This window comes from Xenopus laevis, chromosome 8S (assembly GCF_017654675.1).
Source record: "Xenopus laevis strain J_2021 chromosome 8S, Xenopus_laevis_v10.1, whole genome shotgun sequence".
Classification (NCBI taxonomy): domain Eukaryota; kingdom Metazoa; phylum Chordata; class Amphibia; order Anura; family Pipidae; genus Xenopus; species Xenopus laevis.
The window spans coordinates 9,773,770-9,792,727 of NC_054386.1; the positions used below are offsets into that span (position 1 = coordinate 9,773,770).

At 39.2% G+C, this 18,958-nt stretch overlaps 1 protein-coding gene across 1 annotated transcript in view; it reads right to left on the reverse strand.

Annotated features, from left to right (window-relative positions):
- Window positions 1–1,036: 1,036 nt before the first annotated feature.
- cep170b.S (centrosomal protein 170B S homeolog) overlaps window positions 1,037–18,958 on the reverse strand; it is a gene marked incomplete at its 5' end in the record, with an annotated part of 62,658 nt that continues 44,736 nt past the window's right edge. Inside the window, 8 exon segments of the mRNA NM_001096179.1 lie at window positions 1,037–1,970; window positions 4,127–4,178; window positions 4,689–4,782; window positions 6,907–6,995; window positions 7,704–7,841; window positions 10,439–10,477; window positions 14,573–14,732; window positions 16,853–16,982. Coding sequence (NP_001089648.1) covers window positions 1,738–1,970; window positions 4,127–4,178; window positions 4,689–4,782; window positions 6,907–6,995; window positions 7,704–7,841; window positions 10,439–10,477; window positions 14,573–14,732; window positions 16,853–16,982 — 935 coding nt within the window. The 3' untranslated portion in view covers window positions 1,037–1,737.

Here is an 18,958-nt window from a genome sequence, read left to right on the forward strand (position 1 = left end):
AGTGTATTTTTTTATAGTTGTAATATTGGTTTGTAGGTGCATCTCAGGTCATTTTGTGCTTTCAGAAAGAGCCAGCACTTTAGGATGGAACTGCTTTCTGGCAGGCTGCTGTTTCTTCTACTCAACGTAACTGAATGGGTCTCAGCGGGACCTGGATTTTACTATTGAGTTCTGTTCTTACATCTACCAGGCATCTGTTATCTTGTATTAGGCAACTGTTATCTAGTTACTAATTGTTGTTAGGCTGCTGGGGGGGGAGATATCACTCCAAATTATAGTATAGCAGTAAAGTGTGACTGAAGTTTTTCAGAGCACAAGTCACATGACTGGAGGCAGCTGGGAAACTGACAATATGTCTAGCCCCATGTCAGATTTCAAAATTGAATATAAAAAAATCTGTTTGCTCTTTTGAGAAATGGATTTCAGTGCAGAATTCTGCTGGAGCAGCACTATTAACTGATGCGTTGTTAAAAAAAAACATTTTTCCCATGACAGTATCCCTTTAACTTGGTACTTTCCAAGAAGAGCAAAAGAATAACCATCATTTGTCTGTGGTGTAACTGAGGTGGCATGGTCGGTTATCTCAAGTACCTGTTTTATAATTTTGGTTCGGCAAAGCACATACTTTGGAAAGCATCAAACATTCCTCACTTAACAGGTTCCGGCATTCTTAATCAAGAACCAAGTCTTGAAGAGATTAGTGAACAACGATTTAAAAAGCTAAAATATTACTCATTAGTATGAACACTTATTACATTATTTAGATCTCCTTAATAACCAGTAGGACGGCACATACCACCCAAATGGCTAGCACAAGAGTGCGTAACTCTACGGAAGCCTGAGCAAGACAAAATAAACCATCCTTTAGTAATAAATGTCTTTGAAATGGGTAGAAATTGTAAGCCCCTAGTGCAACGGTCCTACATTTTGAGGACCAATATTGACCCAATTATATGTTTGTTAACCAGCAGCTTGGCCATTTTCAGTGTTCTGTGTGTGTTAATGGAGCATGTGCTTAAAGAATAAACCACATACATACACTGGCAGTGTGAGCCAATGAAGGTTTTTCCCCATCAGAACACATTTATTGTTCTGAAATTTGACGACGACCAATTTGGAGCAGACAAAAACACTGAAATTAATACACAAACGACCAACATGTCAGTGGAAACAGCAATAAATAAATTTCTCTTTCAATAAACAGAACATAAAATGCTTCTAATGTACAGTCACTATGAATGTCTCGATTTACTTATATACAACAGCGACACGTGGCTGAACGCCTTTATAATTGTACAGAAAAATGTTTTGGCAAGAAACAGATCACGATGCTTAGTTAGTAGCTCTTTCACACACCCGACAATTGTCTTAAATTAAAAAGAAAAACGATAGATCAGTGCAATTAAGCTACACGAGATACATAACATCAGCGACAGACACAGAAACATCAGATATTTCCAGCACTTCAGGTATAACATTATGGCACATGAGAAAATAATAAAATTTCTGTGCTTTAAAAGAACAACAAAAAAAAAAAAAAGAAAGTTCAAGTAAATTTACCTCTATGCTGAACATGTGCTGGTCCACAGTGCTAGTGTTCATTGACAAACATTCAGTCGCACAGCATAGATTATGTGCAATGCAAGAAATCTGCAGATGCTGCTTTTTTTTGCCCACAAGCACTCAAATACTATACCAAAGCTGTGTTACATACAAAGTGAAGCAAAAAAAGAACCATCAAACAATATACGTTTCTTCGTCATCTCTACTGAAGCTGGATCCTGGGGATCTGGAGGAGCTGGAGCTGGATTTATGGATGTAATTTCTCAGATGGCCAGGAGTCTGTGTTCTGGCGGCTGAGTTGTTAGTAGTCCTGGGTAAAGCATTCGAAGTCAGGAGAGTGGAAGATGTCTTTTTATTACTTGGCGTATCTTCTGGATTTCCGGAGCGGTCGATGATCGCATTTATAACTGGCAAGACAACGGGGAAAAAAAACATTTTAACTGTAAGCTAGAAAAGCATGTTGGCAAGTAAAATACTATAAAATAAAGCATTTTATGTTCAAAAACAATTAAAAAGTTGAACTATTTACAAAGAGGGATTCTCTCACTTTTATAGCAGCCAATCACCGTTGTAAAATTCATAGAATTAAATAGCTTTGGCCATTTAAAGGAGACGTCATCTTGTGACATCATTCCTCCATGGCTGGGAGCTAGGTTGGCGACCCCCTGGCTTTGCCAGATACTGGAAAAATTAAGATTTATGAACGCTTCCTTTTCAGGTGGGCATATTGAAAACAAAGCGTTTTTTTAATAAAAGCAAATTGTAAATCTTATTTAAAGGAGAAAGAAAGTCATTTTGCACTTGGGGGTGCAAAATGTTAGGCACCCCCAAGTGATTGTATTTACTTACCTGAAACCCCAGGCTGGTGCTCCTATCAGCAGAAAACTGCACCGGCCCAGGGTTATACCAGTGAGCACCATGGAGCGATCCTCTTCCGGCTTCTTCTTTCTTCGCGCGGCTGCACTTTCGTAGTAGATGAAAAGCCGAACTTTAACTAAAAAGTCGCTATTTCATTCTACTGCACATGTGTCAGCTCCGGGAAATTTGAAGAAAGAAAAAGACAGAAGAGGATCGCTCCATGGTGCTCACTGGTATAACCCCGGGTCGGTGCAGTTTTCTGCTGATAGGAGCACCAGCCCGGGGTTTCAGGTCAATACAATCACTTGGGGGTTGCCCAACATTTGGCACCCCCAAGTGCAAGATGACTTTCTTTCTCCTTTAAATAAGATTTACAATTTGCTTTTATTAAAAAAATGCTTTGTTTTCAATATGCCCACCTGAAAAGGAAGCGTACATAAATCTTAATTTCTCCACTATCTGGCAACGCCAGGGGGTCGCCAACCTAGATCCCAGCCATGGAGGAATGATGTGACAAGATGAACAGGGATAGTAAAGACATCGATTTGAACTGCACAGGCTCGTTCCTTCGCATACGCCTCAACCTATTGGCTAAATTGCACCAGCCAATCGAATCAATGGATAGTGCATATCATAAAGGGCAAGCTGAAGTAGCAGATTGTGGTCTGCGCCTCCTACGTTCTATTTGTCAGCACACCAGAGAGAGAGGAGCTAAAGAGTTTTTCATTGCTTCCTTTCCAGGTGGATAGTTTGAATTTGAATCATTTTTTGTTAATAAAAACTTTATGTAAATATTTAAATTGGCAAATCTATATTTAGATTTTTAAAAGGGTGAACATCATCTTTAAATAGAATCTAAAAGTAAAAGGCAACACAATGTTTTTCCAGCTGAAGTCTCTATGAGCATATCTCCACCCAGTTGGGCAGTGATGGTTGCTCCGCTTCATAACTATAACCTCATATTTGTAATTAAGTTACTAAATCTTCTGTAATCACAGCTATATACTCAAATGCTTAGGTCTCGTGAAAGGGAAGCTCTTTTGGCTACCCCAGCTAGTGGTCCTTGACCAAACACATCAAATGTATTGCTGCGACTTGGTGGTACAGGTGCCATTTGGTGCAACTCAGCCTGATCGATATAACATTACATAGTATTTATGGGATAGTATTGTCCTATATAAAATCTATCAGGGCTCTCCTTCCAAATAAGAAAGTCAGATGGTACTTGCAGGAACAGTGTTTACTTGCGTCTTTTAATGCAATCAGATAGGGGGATGGTCAAGAAGGACCTGTGGGAAGTGAGTTTAGGCCGGCGGGGGCTCCCCGGAGAGCACCAGTACTGAAGGTACTCAGCTCAAGTGTTTCTTTAAGTCAAGAGTTCCTATTTAACTCAAGGAGAGAAAGCAGGGGCAGTTAAGGTGGCCATAGACATAGAGATCTGCTTGTTTGGCGATGTCAATAAATGAATGGATCTCTCTCCGAAATGCCCACATCGAAGTGGGCGATATCAGGCTGATACGATCGTGGGCCTAATGGATCAAATGGATCGGCAGCTTTTATTGGCCCGAATATGGGGGCCTTTAGAGATATAACTGCCTTATATTACTGCTGCACTGTAATTGTTTCTGCGTTCTCTTTTGCTTATACAATGTTACAGACTAACCACGTCTACAGTGAAAAGATCAAAACAAATAGCAACACCAACCTTCCAATTGTTTCTGAACCCTTCTCAACTCCTTTAGGATAGAGCTAATTTCCTTTAAAAAAAAAACAAAAATGAATAAAGTCATCCAGTGAACAACCTACAAAGATTTCTAAAATGTTAGATTGGAGGAATGTAATAAAAACATATAAATAAGTTGATGACTGCACCTTGCACTTACTACAATGAGAAGACAAGTGGTAGTTGGTTTGTGACTCCCAACCAATCAGTAAGAATGGAAATAAAACGTAAGAGTGCCAGTGTTTTTGGAACAAGTGCCACAAAAAACAATTACTGGCTTTTTGATGCCCTAGTTGCCACATGCTGTCATTTGTCATCCATATGAAAAAATAAAAAAAGAGCATCATGTCACGGACATGAGGTTAGAGAGGGAGTTTCCTCATCAGCATGAAAGGGCTTCTGTGATAGAAGTGTAGTTAAATATATAGAATCACCAAACTGGATAGCTCTGAAGCAAGAGTGGATATATGACAAACAGGGATCCGAGGATTTGTGGGATAAACCGAATCAGATATTTACCTTATTAACCGAATCAGATATTTACCTTATTAGATGTTTTAAGAATTGGCACTTCATTTTCAGAGTTAATCTTTGCTTCAATTTCTTCCCAGTTCTTCTCTGTATTCTGAAATAAAACTCTGAAACAAAGGATTTTAATTATAGAAATGTGTTTTTAAAGGAAAATGTCACACCCAGCATCTGTATGTGCGCAAGAAATGCTTAGTATTGTCCAATGCTGCCCACTCAAGCTGCCAATGTAATGCAATTGCAAGACTTTCGCTTGGTATGCCAAGGCATTTTTGGGACAAAATAAGCCCCATGTTCACCATGACAAGCAAATGCCATAGAAGTAACTGGCAGTATGTATGGGTGCTTTGAGTGGTATTGAGTGTATTCCTGCTGGAAAGTAATTTGTGTGGTGTTACCCTCAAACAATATTTATTCACATTTTAGGGTTTTTTTGTTTTTTTTTAAATGTTTTACTTGCTTTTTCAAAGCCCCCTTTCAACCTGTCTCATCCTTCCCTTAAAGGAGTAGGAAAGTTGTTTCACACCAAATGTTAGGCACCCCCAAGTGATTGTATTTACTTACCTGAAACCCCAGGCCGGTGCTCCTATCTGCAGAAAACTGAACCGGCTCCGGGTTATTCCAGGGAGCATCACGGAGCGATCCTCTTCTGGCTTCTACTTACTTCTTGCGGTTGCGCATTAGATTGCAAAGTTGAACTTTATCTAAAAAGCGGGCTATATTTTGTTCTACTGCGCATGCGTCTACCCGGGAAATTTGAAGAAAGAAGAAGCCGGAAGAGGATCGTTCCATGGTGCTCACTGGTATAACCCCGGGCCACATTTGACAGAATACTTCTGCCGGCCAAACCGAATCCGAATTTGCATATTCAAATTAGGGGTGGGAGGGAAATCGTGTGACTTTTTGTCACAAAACAAGGAAGTAAAAAAAGTTTCCCCCTTCCCATCCCTAATTTGCAAATGCAAATTCGGATTTGGTTCGGTATGCAGCCAAATCTTTCGCGAAGAATTGGGGGGTTCGGCCGAATCCGAAATTAGTATATTCGGTGCATCCGTAATCATTTTGGCACATACCAGATATACAAGACAATCTACAACTGCCACACACAATAGCATAGCACTAGTGGATACAATTAGGTTTTATGCCAGAAATGCAGACTTACTAGTACTAGTAGTAATAATAAGTTTGTCTAAATCTATTGACCAACAGCAAACAAGCAATTAAACAACCAACCAAATTTGTTTTCCAATAGATGACCATTAAATGACACATGCAAATCAGTTGCAAAGGGTTTACTAGCAAACGTAATACTATTTTATACATTAAATAGCTCAGAAAACCACAGCAGAGGAAGACTGTCTGTTAGTTATTATAACAGGTGTGGGACCTGTTATCCAGAATGCTCGGGACCTTGGGGTTTTCCGGATAAAGGATCTTTCCATTATTTGAATCTTCATACATTAAGGCTACTAGAAAATCATGTAAACATTAAATAAACCCAATAGGCTGGTTTTGCTTCCAATAAGGATTAATTATATCTTAGTTGGGATCAAGTACAAGGTACTGTTTTATTATTAGAGAAAAAGGAAAACATTTGGATTATTTGAATAAAATGGAGTCTATGGAGAGATGGCCTTTCTGTAATTCGGAGAGAGAGACTTTGGGGCATATTTACATTTAATTAACCCTCGATATTCGACCGTCGAAGTAAAATCCTTCGACTTCGAATTTCGAAGTCGAAGGATTTAACGCATTTCCTTTGTTCGTACGATCGAAGGAAAAATTGTTCGATCGAACGATTAAATCCTTCTAATCAAACGATTTGAAGGATTTTAATCCATCGATCGAACGATTTTCATTCGGTCAAAGTTTTTTTTAAAGAGACAGTACTTCGACTATCGAATGGTCGAATAGTGGAACGATTTTTAGTTTGAATCGTTCGATTCGAAGTCAAAGTCGTAGTCGAAGGTCGAAGTAGCCAATTCGATGGTCGAAGTAGCGAAATTCAAAGTATTTTTTATTCTATTCCTTCACTCGAGCTTAGTAAATGTGCCCCCCTAAATATCAAATCTTCTAAGAAAACAGTCTGTGATCCCTAACACATGCTGCATGTTTGTTATGCCATCTAGTGGTACAAATGCAAAATTATAAATATTAATAAAAACACATAACCGTAACATTGCAAGAGATTCAAATTCAACAATGTTAGAAACAACAAATGAAACAATACTTACTTCATTTTTTCTGTAAGTACCTCAGTGTCTGAGCATATTGTGTGTGATAACTGAGACACAGGATTCAGCATAAGATTGTCAAAAATCACCTGAAATAGAACATGATGCCATCAGCTCCTGCCTTAGAATCAGCCCTGGATCATGGAACACTTTGTTGACTTATAATATCCTTACATTTTACAAAATGGGGTACTTTATTCACTATGTATTATATGCAGAACAAAACAATTGTGTGCCAATTTGTGGTAGACATGTGCATTGAGTAGGCAACAGAGGCAGCTGCCTAGGGCCAGCACTGATTTGGCACAGAGTGGTTCCGAGGCGGCCCAGCTAATCTCTCCCTCCCACTTTTCTTGTGTCATAGGGGGTCAAGGGGTGCATTGCTACTGCTGAGAGAGCAATAGCACACAAAAAAAGCCAAAATTCGAATTTAAAACTCAGAAATTCAGCACTCGAATCACAAGGAGCAGCTTTTTGCCTTCCCTGGTAACTTCTGGGCTGCTGCCACCTGAAGAGAGTTTCTTTAACGCGACTCATAGCAGCAACAGGAACAATATGGTGATCTAGCGACCAGCAGGGGGAAGTGAAGAAATGACTGACCAGAGGACCAGGAGAGGTGAGCTAATGAATGACAGGCAGAAAAGGAGCAACCAGCGGGAGAGGAGGAGAGGGTAGGGTAGGTAGGGTTGGCATAATGGCAGGACTTACAACATGGCACGATGGTGACAATACAATTAAATAAGTAAATTAAAGACCAATACCATATCCACATTAACTGCATACAAAAAAGTAGATACCTCTTCTATGTTTCTAGCTCGTCTCTTTGATGGATCTTCTCTGCTGTCATTCATATTTTGATCGAAGTCTTCAAGGCCTGTTGAACCTGGTGGAATCTTCTGGTAATTCAGACTTGCTTCTGGTATATGATGGACCAACTTGAAGCAGAAAATAAGTGTAAGCTACTAGATAAAAACCTATAAAAAGTCTCTGCCAGGGTTTTGCATTTTAAACTACAAAAGTATATGAAATATTTCTGAAAGATACTATTCTTAAAACATTGCTTTACTTGACCTTTCCCTAATTTAGTTATCTTATGATATAGTCAGAAATAACTGTATGAACAGCAAAGTATTTTACAAAAAAACCTGCATGTGCATAAAAAAGCTGACTAAAGGTGGCCATACACAGAGATCGCCAAACGAGCGGATCTCTCCCCAATATGCCCACCTTAAGGTGGGCGATATAAGGCTGATCCGATTGTGGGCCCAACAATCGGATCATAATAGAGGGTAACGGGTAGTTGGATCGCGGGACTTCTATCAACGAACAGATGCGACATTGATCTGACGGGATTTTTAGTCCTGTCTGATCAACCAGATATCGATCAGGGAAGCCCATTAGAGGGCCCCATACACGACTCGGTCTGTCGGCACCTTTTATAGGCCCATGTATGGCCACCTTAAAGGGCAACTGTCACAAAAGATAACCTGGCCATTCATAAGAGTGTAAACGGTAGGCACTTTGGCCAGTTCTGGATTAATTGCCCAGTCACCATGATCATCCACAAACAGGCAGAAAGAAGGTTTTCACCACCATATTTCAGGAGTTGCTGGCAAACCGATATGTTTTTATGACACCTCACAGATTTGAATAGGTCAGTTACTAATATTCGATATTACCCTAATTTGGGAAGAGCTGTTTTGAATGGAGGGCATCGAACGAGTAAGAGATTATTCCCATTGCCTTGCCAGACTAACTAATAGGTTCATATCTGTAAATATGCAGTATATGTAGCAACCAATCAAGGGCCTAATCCGTTTAGAATAATGATAAATAATCTCAGATATTTAGAAATGGCTTACTTTCCGTAGTTTATCCTATATAACCCCTCAAATCTAGCAGCTTGTACTGCGCTGCTGTTCTTTAGTGAGACATTTTGTGTTTATTGTGAATATTGCTCAGTGTCCATATGATCAGCGGCTCAGCAGAAATTCACAGGTATAGAAGTGGCGCAGATTAACCCAGTGTTTTAGCATATTTGGGCTCAGAATCAGGTTTGTATAACTTTGGGTAGCGAGGTTAACACAGATGTCTCTCACTCTGTTGCTTAAGAAATATGAATTTACACCCTATTAAATGTACTTAATGGCAGCATTAATGTATTATTTCTGCTTTCGAGGGCATATTTCACTTAATTGGTACTTTTAGGCTAGAAGCAGAGACAGAAAGCAGTGGAAGAAGCAGCAGGGAGGCCAGGGATAGAAGGGTGAAATTAACATCTGCTACTTGCAGCTTTTTATACCTGGAAACATGAGAGAGAATTGTGCTTCACCATTTAGCAAGGTTTCAAAAAGGACAGAAGAATGCATTGTGGGTGTCTGGTGCCCCCTGATGAAACTTTTGTTTTAAAACTCCATTGTTATGGAGGAAGGCAGCTACAATGCTGCTACTTCCATAAATGTATCAACTACTTTCCTATATGGCCTGCCCCATACGACTTCCATAACTTACCAGGTATCATGTCAAATTACCTCTTAAACTATGAATAGTTTCTAATGATTCACAAGATCAATATATATACAGGCATAGGATCTATTATGCAGGCTATAGGACCCAGGGTTTTCCCGATAAGGGTGATTTCTGTAATTTGGATCTCCCTACCTTAAGGCTTCTAAAAATTATTTAAACATTAAACCCATTTGATTGTTTTGCCACCTATATGGATTTACCGGTATGCAGCTTAGTTATCTTCAAGCATAAGGTCCTGTTTATTATTACAGAAAGAAAGGAAATCGTTTTGTTTTTTTTTTAAATCAGAATTATTGCTTAAAATTGACTCTTCCTGTAATTTAAAGTTTTCTGGATAATGGGTTTCCGGATAAGTGATTCTATACCTGTATAATGTATAGAGAGCACAAGGTTTAAAAATAATTGTGGACATTCTGTCACCAGGAGTTCATATACCGTATATACTCGAGTATAAGCCGTCCCGAGTATAAGCCGAGGTACCTAATTTTACCTCCAAAGCTTATTGACTCGAGTATAAGCCGAGGGTGAGAAATGCAGCAGCGTCTGGTAAGTTTCAATCAAAAAATTGAGGGTTGCTGCTCCCATTGGAGGTGCCGGCGTCTCATTTTTGGATGCTGGCGACCATTCTTGGACGCCGGCGACTATTCTTAGACGCCGGCGACTATTCTTAGACACCGGCGACCGTTTTTGCGCCTGACCCGAGTATAAGCCGAGGAAGAGTTTTTCAGCATATTTTGGGGGCTGAAAAACTCGGCTTATACTCGAGTATATACGGTATATTTTTTATATATTTCTTTTCTTATTCCATTCTACTCTGGTGTTCTTATATACTATTGATAAAGCACCCCTCCCAGATATACAGCAAAACTTACTATTTATAAATGTTTTAATTGCAATAAAAGAAAATTGAAATGCAAAAACACATTCTCCCATCATACAGAATGTTAATGCAGAAATTATTTGAAGTATATTATAAAGGGGAAAAAATAAAAAAAAGATGCACCTGTGATGGGCGTGTTCGTTGTAAGGGCCGTTTAATTATCTGTGTTAAAGAAAAAAAAGATGGAGAAATGAACAAATGGAAACACAAAGCAAAAAGATGTGGTTTTATGAAATAAACTCACTCAGAGAAGATTTGAGCATAAATAAAAAATAAAAAGAAAGTTAACTGTATCCATATAATTTATCTAAACAAACAGCAGCCACTGACCTTAAAGAACTAAATACAAATAAAAAAAATTAGATTTTATTCTATGGCGTGAGTAGACTGTGCTGAAACAACAAGAGATACAACTACCTATGGGACTATCACGTGAATAACTGCAAAGATCTGAACAAAGATAAGGGCCTTCAAGTCAACTTCAAGAGAACAATCTCAATCTAGTACTATTCAAGAATTAAAGTGATACTGACACATTACAGATCTTTACAGGTACATATGTGTATCAGTTTTTTTTTTTTTTTGTTTTTTTTTAAATACTTCCAGGAACTAAAATTTCAAAATTACAATTCTGACCCCATCAAAACCCCTTGTACAGTGTTGAACTCTTGAGACCCCGGGTATAAAATTCCTTAAAGGGGATGTTCACCCAAATGATATACATTTGTTTGAAATGTTTACTTAATGTATAATGTTAAAGGAGAACTAAAACCTTAATTAAAAAAAACCCTACCCCCAAACCTACATAGACCCCCTCCCTGCTCCCTCCCCCCCAGCCTAGCTGTTACCCAGCTGGTAAATGCCGGTAAAGGCCCCCATACACGGGCCAATAAAAGCTGCCAACAGAACGAGTCCATCCGACCGGCTTCTCCAATCGGTATCTGGCCGAAAGCTGGCCAGATCTCGATCGGACAGGTTACAAAAACCCATCGGATCATGTCCGCATCTAAAAATGTTTATATTATTTCATTAATGGGCACCTGATGGGCAAAATGTTATCCCCAATCAAAGGTGTAGGCTAATAGAGCACGCACTGCGATTGGGGATAACCGTAGTTTTTTTTTTTTTTTTTAATTGGCTCCGCCATTGCTAGACCATCCGCACCAGGAATATGAGTGCCTACCAAAAGGCATTTAAACAAATGAGTAATAACCACTCTCTAAACACATCTCTAAAAAGGCAAGATATAGTCTCCATAGATTACAACAAAATCTCCCTCTGTGATTTAGAAATTGATGGAGCTCTTCTTCTAAGGCCTACGGTATATGTAAACTCAATATCAGACAAACCCTTTCTCCTAGCAAAGATGGAATATATTTTCCATTGTAGCATAGGACATGTATGTCTTCCAATTATAAAACAAGTTTCTTAAAGGAATTGTTCAGTGTAAAAATAAAAACTGGGTAAATAGATGGGCTGTGCAAAATAAAAAATATTTCTAATATAGTTAGTTAGCCAAAAATGTAATGTATAAAGGCTGGAGTGACTGGATGTCTAACATAATAGCCAGAACATTACTTCCTGCTTTTCAGCTCTCTTGATTTACACTGATTTACCAGGCAGTAACCAATCAGGGACTTGAGGGGGGCACCTAACTGTTGCTTTTGAATCTGAGGTGAATGCTGAGGATCAATTGAAAACTCACTGAACAGTTGTGTCCCATGTGGCCCCCCTTCAAGTCGCTGACTAACTCAGAGTTAGAGAGCTGAAAAGCAGGAAGTAGTGTTCTGGCTATTATGTTACATATCCAGTCACTCCAGCCTTTATACATTACATTTTTGGCTAACTAACTATATTAGAAACATTTTTTATTTTGCACAGCCTATTAACACAGTTTTTATTTTCACACTGAACTGTTCCTTCATTAAATGAGGTAGCTGCCTGTGTAAATAAACAAAGTACCGTGTTTCAAAGCAGGCATGGTCAGCCACACCTACAAGGAGAATCAGAATCACATAGACTCACGTAGACTCTACAGACTATAGACTACAAACCACAGCCCAACAATCTACAGTCATTATGCAGTGAAGGAAACACACAAACATATTTCCACGTATAAACAGTTTAGATTAGGGAAAAAAATAAGAAGAAATGGAAACAAACATAAAACACCACATCACAGAAGGTTTATGATATCTTGTAGCATTTAAACCAATTCAGCTAAAGAAATCATCTTGAAAATGCTTTACGAAAGAACGAAAAGCCAAACTTTTACTAAAAAGTCGGTTATTTAGTTCAAATACACATGTATCTGCCCTGGGAAATTTGAAGAAAGAAGAAGCCGGAAGAGGATCGCTCTGTGGTGCTTAGTGGTATAACCCCGGGCCGGTGCAGTTTTCTGCTGATAGGAGCACCGGCCTGGGGTGTCAGGTAAGTAAATACAATCACTTGTGTGGTGCCTAACATTTGGTACCCCCAAGTGCACAAAGACTTTCCTTCTCCTTTTAAGGAGAAGAAAATGAATCCTAGAGTTGCTAGGCATTATACTAAACAACCCAGTGAGAAGCCTACTGGAACTACATCGGTATGTTTAGAACAAGTACAATCCACATACTGCATAAGGGTTTTGATTGTCTACTGAGGTTACAAAGCGAAAGCTTTTGGATTTTTAAACCAAATAGCCTTCAACATAATGGTGGAAACATAGGTCTTGATCGAGTTGCATTTTAGTGGGTAAGATCTGTTGGGCATGTCATTTTATGCCAAATTTTATATGTTTAATATATGTGTTTTTAGAACGTATGCTATAATTGTGCTGGCTATTATATTATTTATTAGTATTATATATTATGAGACTAATATTTTAGATATGTTGTGCTAGTTTTATTGGTTGCCATGGTAATTAAACACAATCTCTTTAGTGCAATAGGATGGAGGATTGGAGTTCCTTTGCCTTGCCTAGAGAGGATGTGTAGATTACTTCCTGGATCCTTGTGTGAAAGAGAGGCTTGGCTTGTTGACGTCATCCTGCACATGACACATGTATATGGCACCACATGTCCAGATGGACCAATGAAGATTCAGTTAAGCGGAAGTTCAACATGGGGGGGGAGGCACTGTGTTTGAGGGCAACCATTTGGGAATGGTACATAGCTTCCTGAGGAAGTGTGGCGCATCACATAAAACGCGTAGAGGAATTAATATTGTGGACTTGGGCTTCATATTTGTTTAATGTTAATTCAAAGGAACAGTTCAGTGTAAAAATAAAAAACAGGGTAAATAGACAGGCTGTGCAAAATAAAAAATGTTTCTAATATAGCTATTTAGACAAAAATGTAATGTATAAAGACTGGAGTGACTGGATGTGTAACATAATAGCCAGAACACTACTTCCTGCTTTTCAGCTCTCTAACTCTGAGTTAGTCAGCGACTCGAAGGGGGGCCCACGTGGGACATAACTGTTCAGTGAGTTTGCAATTGATCCTCAGCATTCAGCTCAGATTCAAAAGCAACAGATATGACCCATGTGCCCCCCCCCCCCAAGTCACTGATTGGTTACTGCCTGGTAACCTATCGGTGTGAACCAAGAGAGATAAAAAGCAAGTAGTGTTCTGGCTATTATGTTAGACATCCAGTCACTCCAGCCTTTATACATTACATTTTTGGCTAACTAACTATATTAGAAACATTTTTTATTTTGCACAGCCTATCTATTTACCCAGTTTTTGGTTTTGGTGCTTAATTTTGAATTCTTGGCTTGGAGGCACGTTTTGGTTGCATAAAATCCAGTTGTATTGCCAAACAGAGCCTCCTGTAGGCTACCAGTCCACATAGGGACTACCAACCCTTATTTGGTACCCCAAGAACTTATTTTATGCCTGTGTTGCTCCCAAACTCTTTTTTACACGTGAATGCGGCTCACAGGTAATTGGCGACCCCTGCCTTAGAGGGAAAAAGCGGAGCACACAGCTGGTACATAGCTGGTCAGGTATTTTTTTCACATGGGCTTTCGGTTAGCATTTTTGTAAAACACAGAGAACAGTTCTAACATGCATTTAATGTGTACACTTTAGATATGAATCAAACGCACTTAGGGCACCATCGCATGCACATACATTTAATCTTTGTACATCATTTAAAAAGTGTGAACTGTCTGAAGATAAAGTTAATCAAATTGTGGTCTTCAACACACAATGATGCCCGGAGGGAGACAGAGTGTAGTAGATTAAAAATTAGAATATTTCAAAGACACTTTACCTCTTCCCTTGCTGAAATAGTTGAGGCTGGGGTGTTTGGCACAGAACTGATTGAGGTGCTCTGTCCTGTTCCTGACGAGCTCTGAGAATCTCCATCTCCTGCTACATCATGAATCTCTCTTGCCAAACTGGCTACATCTTTCACTAGGGTTTGACTCAATCTGTTGCAGACAACAGGGTTACAAATGTTTTTGACATACAAATGTATATGCGACACGTGAAGATTTTAGATTGGCTTCTAGCAGCCGACTTATATAGGAATCATTATTTGCTATATACTCAATATTTGCTATATACCAAACTAGGGAGCCTAACTTGGGAGCTACAAAAGAAGCATTGTTTGCTCCCAATAGGAAACAATCCTGACCAACTACAAATGGCCTGTGGTACAATATTAAACATTACATCTACAGCAAGATTTAAAAAACAAATAAATGGTGAATAATACTCACAGAGATAGATTCTTACATTAAGGCATATTTTCCCGTTTGACTCTGGGGCAGATTTATCAAAGGTCGAAGTGAAAATTCTAATTAAAAAAATTCAAATTTCAAGCTATTTTTTATGTACTTCGACTAGGGAATAGTCCAAATTCAATTTGATTTTGAAAAACATGTAATGTCTCTTTAAAAATTCGACTCCGATCATTCGCCATCTAAAACCTGCCGAATTGCTGTTTTAGACTAGGGGGGACCCCTAGTCTAAATCAAAGTTCTTTTGGAGAAACTTTGAATTGAATTTGATCGAATACGCCATTACTTTGCTTCGTACATTTAGAATTCGATTGAAAATAGACCTATTCCCCCGGAAAAAAAAACTTAGATTTTTTTTATAAATTTCAAAAAAAAAAAAAAACCCCCATTACTTCGATAAACCTTGATAAATCTGCCCCTAAAGTAAAGCAAGTTTACTATAACATACATTTAAGCATCCAGTGGTTCTGCCTTATACTTTCTGAATTTGCTGATTAAGCGCCTTGCTCCCAAATTCAGTACCAAATGCACATACAGAATAAGAGCTATGGCAAATTAAAGTATCGAAGGAAAGTTGAGGATGCTTGGGGTGGCCTATTTTAAATGGCATATGAATGCAAGAAATGGAAAAAAAGACAACAGCCTTATGCCATAAGTAACACAAGTAAAGGCCCATACACGGGTCGATAAAACTAGAGTCGGCAGCTTATTGGCCTGTGTGTGGGGCCATCCAACGGGCTTTTCCAATCGATATCTGGCCGACTTCTCGATCGGGTAGGTTAAAGGAGAACTAAACCCTAAAAATTAATATGGCCAAAACTGCCATGTTTTATATACTGAACTTATTGCACCAGCCTAAAGTTTCAGCTTGTCAATAGCAGCAATGATCCAGGACTTCAAACTTGTCACAGGGGGTCACCATCTTGGAAAGTGTCTGTGACACTCACATGCTCAGTGGGCTCTGATTGGCTGTTGAGAAGCTAAGCTTAGGGCTCGTTACTAATTATCCAGCAGAAAATGAGCTTCCCCTGTAATATAAGCTGATGCAACAGGTTTGCCGATTATTAAATTCTGATGCTAATTGCACTGGTTTCTGTGCTGCCATGTAGTAATTATCTGTATTAATTACTTATCAGCCTTATATTGTGACATTTCTATTCTATGTGTACTGTATATTGTGAGTGGGTCCCTAAGCTCAGTAAGTGACAGCAGCACAGAGCATGTGCAGTGAATCAGCAGAAAAGAAGATGGGGAGCTACTGGGGCATCTTTGGAGACACAAATCTTTACTGCTAAAGGGATGTGGTTGCCTTGGGCTTGTACAGAAGCACAAAACATAATGTACAACATTTCTACCTACTTCTTTAGTTTAACTTTCCTTGTCCTTTAAAAAATCCAGTCAGATCGCGGCCGCATCTGTGCGTTTATGCGGTCCCGCGATCCGCCCACCCGTATCGGATGCCTTATGATCCGACCGTTGGGCCCAAGATCAGATCAGCCCGATATCGCCCCCACTTCAATGTGGGCATATCCGGGAGAGATTCGCTCATTTGGCGACATCGCCAAACGAGCGGATCTCTACGTTTATGGCCATCTTAACTCAATGTTGCTACAGGATTAAGTAAGGATAAATAAACTGCACATAAAAAAGATGCACACTACACTCTCATACTTTATTTTACGGTGTCTGCGCTAGGGTTAGAGAGTCAAAACACTCAGAAATAGAATATGTTACAGCTGAAGCACGTGATGTGGACGCTAGTGCATTGTTCGGACGGCTGTTGATTTGATGCTGTGGATCGCACTTACCTCGCTATTTCTGCAATTTCCACAGACTGGGCCATAAAGTTGTTATAAACTTCCTGCTCAACCTCGTCCTCATCCTGCCGACTGGACTTGTGATGTCGAGAGACACTGCTTGACCTTGAAGTCTGAGTGGCTGTTGAAGCACGGGAGGGTTTGTGTTTAGGAGTGCTGTGATTTGAGCCACACTCCTCCTCAGATGTAGAAACATAATCTGATCCCTGCTGCCTCCTTCGTGAAGCTTATAAAATGAATTGGTTTTAGAGAAAGAGAACGTTATATGATCAATGAAAGGCTTGATTGTGCCCCAGTAACCAAGACAGAGTGGTGGGATTCTGTGCATGTTTAATATACTGTGGTTTAATGAATTAATTAGATGGAAACTATGACAAAAATGAAAAAGTTAATATAAGCTTCATCTCATGCAAATAAGAATATTTCTAAATATAACAGGGATGCACCGAATCCACTATTTTGGATTGGGCCGAACCACCGAATCCTTCGCGAACGATTCGGCCAAATAATGAACCAAATCCTAATTTGCATATGCAAATTAAGGGTGGGAAGGGGAACACGTTTTTTACTTTCTTGTTTTGTGACCGAAAAGTTAAACGATTTCTCTACCACCCCTAATTTGCATATGCAAATTAGGATTTGGTTCGGCCGGGCAGAAGAATTCGGCCTAATCCTGCTGAATAAAGGCTGAATTTTGGATTCGGTGCATCCCTAAAATATAATTATTGAAGAATTCTATACGGCTTCTGCAATTATTTCGAATGCGCCTCTCTACATACAGGTGTTGGAGTCAGATATTGATCGACAGTTAGGTCGAATACATTGGTGTGACCTCCATTTGCCTAGACAATGTAGTCAGCTAACTGTTTCAATACAACGGATTCCGGCACAAAGCTGCATATAGAGAAACTACTGCGATTGGGGGGGGGGGATAATGAACATTAACTTGATTATTTTAGATACGGTATATAATGTTTAAAGAGGTAGTTCACCTTAACTTTTAGTATTATATAGTCTTCATTTTGGTCAAATTGGTCTTCATTTTGCATTATTTGTGGTTTTTAAGTAATCGTTTTGTTCAGCAGTTCTTTAGTTTGAAATTAGGATCTATCCGGTTGCTTGGATTCTATTTACCCTAGCAACCATGCAGTGGTTTTTAATGGAATATAAATAGGAGAGGACATGAATAGGAACATGAACAATAAAAAATAACAATAAAATTTTAGATTTACAGAGCAATCGTTTTTTGGCTGAAGGATCGGTGACCCCCATTTGAAAGAGGCAGAAGAGAAAGGCAAATAATTAAAGGGATACTGTCATGGGAAAAAAAAAATTTCAAATTGAATCAGTTAATAGTGCTGCTCCAGCAGAATTCTGCACTGAAATCCGTTTCTCAAAAGAGCAAACAGATTTTTTTATATTTAATTTTGAAATCTGACATGGGGCTAGACATATTGTCAATTTCCCAGCTGCCCCAAGTGATGCTGGAGCAGCACTATTAACTGATTCATTTTGAAAAAAATGTTTTTCCCCATGACAGTATCCCTTTAAACTATAAGAAGTAAATAATGAAGAAAAAGTTCACGAATAGCACATTCTAAAATATACAGGTATAGGACCTGTTTTTCAGAATGCTTGGGACCTGGGGTTTTCCAGATAATGGATCTTTCCATAATTTGGATCTTCATAACTTAAGTCTAGAAAATCATGTAAACATTAAATAAACCCAATAGGCTGGTTTTGCTTCCAATAAGGATTAATTATATCTTAGTTGGGATCAAGTACAAGCTACAGTTTTATTATTATGGAGAAAAAGGAAATGTTTTTTTTTTTTTAAATGTTGGATTACTTAGATAAAACAGAGTCTATGGGAGACAGCCATTCCATAATTCTGAGCTTTCCGGATAACGGGTTTCGGATAACAGATCCCATACCGGTACCAGTGTCGGACTGGCCCGGCGGGAAACCGGGAAAAAACCCGGTGGGCCCCGACCCTCGTGGGCCCCCGCCGGGCCAGAACCCTTCTCTAGATATTTCAGATCGCGGAAAAAATGTTTTTTTCCGGCGATGCGCAGCGCCGCAGCGCATGCACGCCGA